General features: G+C 39.0%; 1 protein-coding gene across 1 annotated transcript; it reads right to left on the bottom strand.

The window, feature by feature from the left end:
• Positions 1–2,552: 2,552 nt before the first annotated feature.
• On the bottom strand, positions 2,553–8,969 carry SARC_08610 (cAMP-dependent protein kinase type I-alpha regulatory subunit; the record flags this gene model as incomplete). Its single annotated transcript, XM_014297407.1, has 6 exons — positions 2,553–2,798; positions 3,339–3,535; positions 3,919–4,078; positions 6,223–6,444; positions 8,226–8,320; positions 8,828–8,969. The coding sequence occupies 6 exons, from the start codon at positions 8,967–8,969 to the stop codon at positions 2,553–2,555; spliced, it is 1,062 nt and encodes a 353-aa protein (XP_014152882.1).

Raw genomic sequence — 8,969 nt, 5'->3', positions numbered from 1 at the left:
GGTGCCCGGTACTTTTTGTTGTCCGCTGACTTCGAGAAACCGAGAAATTGATACACCAGCACCAGACTGCATTTGATATTTTGATTTTACACACGAGATGAAGGAAAGCATCTGCACATTGAGAATTATAGACGCATGGTTTTTCAGCGAAAATAATGTCGTCGCAGTTGCTTTCAAGAATCTATGGGGCATACTTTGCGTGCCGAGAGAAGCTATTTATGCGTTTCCGAAGAATCAAATCCCGTGACATACTGCCTCAGGCACATGATGCAGAAAAATACAACGACAGGCGAAAAACGTTCCGTTATCTTGAGACATAAGTAATACATGACACAACACATCACAGACACAATGACTTCAGCAATCAATACAGAGATCAACGACAATTGAGAGCTTGTACCTGAGGGATTCGGATCTTATTGCAAGGCGAAATTGTATAGAATATTGAATATACACTGCCACGCAATAATGTCGGGCAAGCGTGTTTCCATTCTCAGCAGTGAAGCTACATTGAGAAACCATAACACTTGTGCCCATCGACCAGATGGCACATATTTGCCTGAGGGATCCGGATCTTATTACAAGGGGAACAACGCCCTAGCCAATGATAACTACGGTGGTAACATGCAGAATATACAGTGTGTAGATTGTAAGAATCTAGTATCAATTTGGTCTTTCGCGCAGTGCCTATTTACGATATCGCGTCAGCTACGTTCAGCTGGTTCCCAGTTCAGCGGTACAGTTTACACATTGATTATTTTTCTGTCATTCTATACATGGTCTATAGTTTGACTATTTTTCACTTTTCCAAATCTTCACCTTTGAAATACAGCGTTCACGTGCGGTTTATCACCGGGAGTAGCTTGCTATGTATCTTCTGCCAACTGTGATGTAGTATAGCCAAAAATCAGGGGTCTTAGTGTCTGAAATCGGCAGTTGGCCGGCTATTGTATACGAAGGTACTGGTATCAGCTTCACTTGGGTGGTCATTAGTGATGCTGTACTTTTCTCTTTCAACAGTAAAAATATATTGGGACCGTTTCAGTATCCCAGAACGCAATCGAGCAGCTTGGTGTAAATCAAGCAGCTACGGCAATTTTAGATAACAGTTAAGTTGAGTTTTTAAGCGCGCGCTCTTAAGAAGAGCCCCGTACTGTAGCGGTCAGATGCATCTAGTGGATATAAACCGTGTTTGTCGCCGGCGGTGAAGAGTATAAAATGTACAAGGAATACTATTCAATAAAGTTGGATTCGGTATCGGTAACGACCCACGTTGTATGAACCTCTCACGCTAGTAAAGCAACGGTATTGTCTACTCGCCGCACCAAATACCCCTCGTTTGTACCATTCGACCGCCGCTCTCGTACCGGACGGCAGAGTCGTAGTCACAGGGCAGGGCCAGGGTGAGGGTACTGGAGAGTTGATGTGCGATATGTGTACATTTACAATGTACATAAATTATATCAAGTATTACTGGTGCTGCTGACTGCCTGTAATCGAGGACATCGCTATAGAGGTTGCCTTGAGCGAGAAGCTCGACATTGGGTATTTCATTGATGACAAGATAGAGGTTCCATAGTCCGACCAGCCGTGGTTACACACTGTGGACGTGTCCAACAATGGCATGTTTGTGAATATTCTGGAAAAGACTTGGTAAATTGCAGTTAAAAGGTCCAAGTGAAAACACACATTGTCATTGGGATACTCACATGGTGTTTGAAGTGATTGGTGACATATACTCAGAAGATCGACTACAGCGGCGTGAGGCTTTGAAGAAAGCCGACGGCCGATACCAGGAGTATGGTATAAAACACACACGAAAATATTCTGGAGGCTTTCTATGGGGTGTTTGTGGTACAAGAAACATTGACTTAGTTATCACGTTTTTGGAGACGCAGGGATCAGAATATAGAACAATGCAGCACATACTATATTCGAAATTAAATATCCTATCCTTGGTCTTCAGCTAATATCACATATATTGTTTCGCCGATACTGTGTTTATACGTAACAACATATCCCAAACGCTTCGCAGACCTCCCGACCTATGTGTAGTACACTAAAATGGCATAAGTTGAACAGTACCGCAGTGCCTTTACGTCTCCCACAGATCGACAGGCCAATTTGAATCATGAAACGACGTAGTATTAAACGGGACGTAAAAAAACAACAACAAAAAAACTCTAAAACCACAGTAGTATTTGGAATGGGGTGCCCAGTATGACTAATTTGAACTAGTTTCCAATGTTTACGCTCGTGTCAAACTCGAACGCCACATTATTATTACCTTATGAGTGCACATCTCTGGACCGCAGCTTCAATACAAAACCACCAAGTGATATTTGACATTACCGAGATAAATTACAGATGCATCATATCTGAGATGTCCCAGATTCGGAAAGTGCTCCGATGCCACTCCATACAAGAATCAAGTTTTTAATAGATGAGCATATATCATATATGGTTATACCATCCCGATCCTGGTCGAGTATCGGTTCACTAGGCTCGCACAATCACAAGTTACTCTACTCAGTACATGGCCGGCTCTAAGACTATTGCAACGTGACGTAGCTCTCGTACTTGTCTATGTTACGCTTTAGGATATCCTCGCACGAACCGAGCACACGCTCGAAACGCTCCTTATCCAGCTTGACACATTTGAGAGCCCCGCTGGCGGTTACTGTGGCAGCGCGTGGCTTGTTCGTCAGAAGAGCGATCTCTCCGAAATAGTCAGACGAGTGCAGACGTGCCACCTCCACAGCCTTGCCCTCCATCTCTTGTGTAACAATAGCCTCGCCCTGAACGGTTGAGTCAGAGTGCGAGTGAGTGATGAGATAGTGCAGTGATGTTTCTGTGGCGCCTGACTGAGAAACTATATATAGATACAACTAGGCCTGGCGATCATGCTACTGTACAATATCCGAAACACCACAACTGGGAGAACGCGCTACCTAGTGCTGACAGGCACTGTCATCATACACCAGACACTGCACATCCCAACTACCAGTGGTGAGAGTCTCTCCCATTTCCTCGTCATAATTAAGGCGATGTAATGCCGATACATAGTGCACTTCCACAATCGTGGGTGTGTTGAGATACTAGATAACACATACAAACACAGAAGAATCTGCGTATCCTAGTGACGTGCTTGTAGGATGCCACAGATGTACACAGACAGTCCAAGTATAGGCGGGAGTCAGAATACCGATAGAGACCACTGAGCGACAGTGTAGCAGTCGTACCAAAGAAATTCGAGCACATCACACAGCAGCTATATACTCTAATTTGTGCCCTCCATTAACACAAATAACTCTTGACGATAGTCACAGAAAACACACCTCAACAATGATGAAGAAAGTATCACCATCTTCTCCCTGTGTCACGATTTTATCTCCGGCCTTAAAACTGCACGTCTCAAGAGCGTCGGCAACAGTGAGCCGTTCCCAATGGTCGAGAGGCTCTAAAATGGGAACCTTCTCCAGAAAATTCTCGTACATTTTACGTTTTCTGATCGTGTTACCCATGATAATATGTCCTGCAAGATGCATTCGGGATGAAAACACGTCAGATATACAGTGTAGACGATACACGTATCGACGGACCTTTTATAGGTGTAAACTTATATTAAGACATACTGGTTAATATACACTTCCACATGCGCGTTCCTGACTTCTCAACATATGTAGTTCTGCGCCACTATGCACGATATTGTCAATGGTAAAATATCACAACACCTGTGGCGAGAGGCTATCGTTGTCTACGCATTGCCAGCAAGCTCGTACACATGCAGCACAGAACACACTGCACTGTGCGCGCGTGAGGGACGACAGACAAGCAACACATATACACACGAAGTTATCAGAACCACGCACTATCCCGATCAATACCCACGTGAGCGTCTGTGTCTGTTTCACATACTGTAAGAATCGCGGTCCAGCGCCCATAGTTTGCAGTCGGTGCGTGCTTTGATAGTCGCCGCACGGGGTGTTCCGTAGATCAATGCCAACTCTCCGAATGAACCACCCTCCCCAATGGTAGCCACCATGACGGGGTCGTTCGCTCCCTTCGTGATCCATACCTGGAATATACCGGTATACGTAAAGTACGGGTTAGCGAGAGGAAGGGGGGTTTCGAGTGTACTTGACGGCACAGCGAGTTTATGCCTACGTCATACGTCATATATATATATACATACACACACACACATATAATCTAGATGTTGGTAATTTATAGAAATGGTCCATTTAGGACGAAGAGTAAAAGCTTCGACTATGTATATGGTGCTTCACAGTTAAGTTTTCGATCGATGTTAGCGTGAGAATCTCAAACAACTTGGGAAGTGAAAGAATATCATTACATGCGATATCGAGGTAAGCCGAGCTTTATATAACGTATGATATGGTAGTATTGCATATAAGCCTTCACGTAAACTCCTAACATATCAATATTTATATTCATTTCTGAATTTGGCCATAAACCTAGAAAACATTATACATATATACACTTGTAAAAGTATATCGATAAAATTTAACGGAAGTATATATGTATATGTATATGAACGTACAGACACACACATACACACACAACTATACCTAATCATAACTAGTTAAACAAAAAGCATTGGAATGATTTCAATCTAACATCAATAAATTTAGGTTCGATGATCCGAAGGTACAATACATGTCTGACATACTAGTAAAGGCCGTGTGTGTTCCACAATCTATGATGTGATAGCTATGTAGATATACATTCGGCAGTATTAACATCCACATGCTGGGTTAGGGTATTGATAATCGTACTCGTGCAACTATCGTGCGCACACGCACCAATATTGGCAATTATACTAATCCTAAAACGAGGAGATCAATTATATTAATATTGAAACGGTAGGGTGTCATGTACGCTTGTATATGATCTCCGATGATGCGAACTCTTTAAATACACAACCCCACGCGCTACCATTACTAAAAAATTCACCATGGGCATAATTATATCCACACGCGTATGTAGTTATACGTGAAGACATTTGATAAACACTCTTATGCTGCATATTTTGAATGCATATATACATACGAACACTCATGTATGTTGTAGTGGATATTCCCAAGCACGACCTACCATTACCGCAGGTAAAAACATCAACAGTTGCATACGAACTTACACCATATTCCATATAGTCGTGCGGATCATAACGTACGTACGGAACTATCAGTAATGGTGTGTGTATGTGTGTGTTGGGGTTGCGCATGTCTGCATGTTAAACGCCATACACACGTACAGACGTGTAAATATCGACCTTCATACGACATCTACAGTCCTACAAACTGCCTGCCACCGCTCATAACTTTCGAACAGCAGAATATATATCAAACTTCCACCGTCTTCAATATTTGTGTACAGAGTTACGATATCACCTCCCAGCTATGCGGGCAATGCGTGGACGCCTATGTGCGTACAGATGCACTGATAAGATGTGTCTATCATTGTACTTTAATACAAAGTCTGCACACATCCAAATAACTCGGAATAAAAAAACAAACAAAAAAACTTGTGAAGTTCTGGTGGGAGAACCACGATGCTTGCAATTTTCATGCATATTCGTTAAATGCGCGAATGTAGGTGGTTGTTGGTAGTGTACATCTACGATTATCAACGTGAAACCTGTAAACGAACTCATACACAAAGGTGCATATTAATAGTGGTTGCAAGTGTATATAGAATTGAATGTAGTGTACATATATATGTGAAGGTTATTTGTACACCTAAAGGTATGCACACACATCTGCTTAATGCTATGCATACACAGAAGAAACAAAACAAAACAAAGTAAAACAAATAGAAACAGAGATGCAAATTAATAAATAACTCAATATTGACACACACACATACACATAAGCACATACTTTATATATATATATATATATATAAAGGTACATATACATATATATACATATACACATATACATATATATGTATAGATATAGATACACTTCAAGTCACACATTTTTCTCCGTACCTATAATTCGGCTTGCGATCCGTAAAGGACACCTTTGCATAAAACTAATCGCGCTATAAGACCCACACCTACAATGGGTGGTGGTTTGAGGACTTTAAAACCTCTAAGCGGACACATCTCCAATAGAAGATATCACTACCACACACACTGTACGCTCACAACAACATACTCAGCCTATACCTACAAACACACCCGGCATAACATACCTCTACAGTGCCGCTGTCAATTACGTAGAAGTTGTCTCCCTCGTCTCCCTGCACAATGATCTCTTCATTGGCCTTAGCCTCCACAGCCTCCATGGCATCGAATATCTCACTCTGTTCTTCATCATCCAGATGCTTGAACAGAATGTTCTTGCCCATGGACTTCTGCAGCGCTGCCATTGTTTTGTAGTCCTTGGGGATGACTCTTCGTTTGTAGTTGTCGGACTGAGAGAAACATACGGGGGGTGGTGTGTGTGTGAGTGTGCTTGTACGTATATATATATATATATATATATATAAATATGAGTGTGAGATTGTATTGTTGGTACAAATGGGAAGCGTATCGACATGTCCATATTCCAACACAAGTTAAAACGGAACATATACAGAATGGCACAGCAATGCAGTTATCAGTTTAATAGCGATAAGAACAAAACATATAAGAAAAACACAAGCACTGTTCAATAATGAAAACAAACAAACCATATCGTAAGCATACTTTAAGTTAGAACTATATATTAAAATATATATACTTATCTTTGCAAGTATACATATACATATACATATACATATATATATATGTATGTACATACATATACATATACATATATATGTATGTACATACATACATACATTAATACATACAAATACATATATATATATGTATGTACATACATACATACATTAATACATACAAATACAATATGAATATAACTTTCATATATTGCACACGCATATCATACTACACATATATACTTTTCTTTTGCTTATTGAATATTTAATACATCCTATGAATACGTATACATAAACAATGGTAACTATCGGTATAGAATCACGTACATCATACTTCAATGAGGTCTCATTGGTAAAAAACACGCACACAATATTTAAATACGCATATTATTTGCTATGCTCATACCATTGAATTGTTTCCTCCTTTTCTTTCCATATAAATACAGATATATATATATATATATGTATGTATGTGTATGGATATGAATACGCATATTATACACACACATGTACAAATTATGCATATATTTATATAAATAAACACGAATATGTACATGCATACATATATATATGTATTCGTCTATTACTATATATATATATACATATACATACATACATGCATACTCATATAAAGTATATATATATATACATACGTATACATACACATAAACAGTTTTACATATATAAATATATATATACGAACTTACATACGTTGGCATATACTTTCGTGTAAACATACATACATATGTGTATGTATTTATGCGTACACGAATATGAATATACATATATATATATACATACATATGCATATACATAATTAAAAATAAAAGAAAAGATAACAATCTATAATCATGTAAGTAACATTTTTGTACACACACACACATATGTATATACTTATATACATACATATATATGTAGATATATGAATATGGAGCAACATTTATATATATATATATAGATATATAAATATGGATTATGATATACACACACACATTTACAATTCCGGAACGCCGGGAAATGTACATGAATATCTGAATGTATATTGGTGTATATTACACACTTTGATACATCGTATATATAACCTATGCATGTTATATTACATGTTGATCTATGTGTATGGCTAGACACAAGTATGGTGTATATACGTACATATACACATTTATTACAGAGGATTTTACATAAACATCGACACAAACACCCACATCCATATATATATATCTACATATACACACACAAATATTTACATATATGCATATACGTAACTAATATATATATATATATATATATATATATATATATATTATATATACTATACATATATATATATATATATATATATATATATATATTAATTACATATATATATATACATACATACATACATACATACTATATATATAAATATAAATAACATACATATACTATGTGCAAATATACAAACATAGAATAAAAACCCATTTGGGTGCTTTACGAGCATACGCACTCACACATACGTCTTCCTCAGTCATAACGGACGCACTGACGGCACCACGGCGTGAACGCGAAGACACAGACTCTGGGGCCAGCACGTCTTTTGTGGGCACCTTAGCTGCAAACATCAATAGAAATCGGAGAAGATCAGTTAAGATGCGAGTGCGCTAACCCCAAAAGTGTATTCAAACTGCGGAGATTTTGTATGCGCGCACACGTTGTGCAATCTCACAGTACACTGTCGGGTTGAATAGACGGCACCCTTACTAAGTACATAAGCTTTACCATGATGTTCTTAAGTTTCCAGAATAGGCTATCCACATATAGACAAGCACTGCATAGGTAGAGAACATCTCGCAGTCACAAGACTATTATCCGGCAACTAACACAGGTTAGTACCTCACAACTTTAGCTCGGACAGTAGACATCGAAGCATTCTCTGAAACACCGACTACACACTAATTGCATTCACGTACTAAACACAGTACACTCACATACCGGAACACATATTCCACGTACAAACCAATACAATGATTACTATCACATGCTCAACCATCATTCACAGGCACATATTAGAATACTGCCCACACGCACATATATAAAACAAAGGATTATGCACACGTACCAGGAAGGCTAGATGTGTTATTCACATATTCCTTAATGAAGCCAAGTGCATCGTCGGGTGTCTCACTGGACAGGGCTGTAAGCAGGTCTTTGACATACTCACGCACATTGTGCTGCTCCAAGTACTCATCGGCGCTAGACAT

This window comes from Sphaeroforma arctica, assembly GCF_001186125.1.
Source record: "Sphaeroforma arctica JP610 unplaced genomic scaffold supercont1.789, whole genome shotgun sequence".
Classification (NCBI taxonomy): domain Eukaryota; class Ichthyosporea; order Ichthyophonida; genus Sphaeroforma; species Sphaeroforma arctica.
This window is presented reverse-complemented; position numbering and strand designations above follow the sequence as displayed.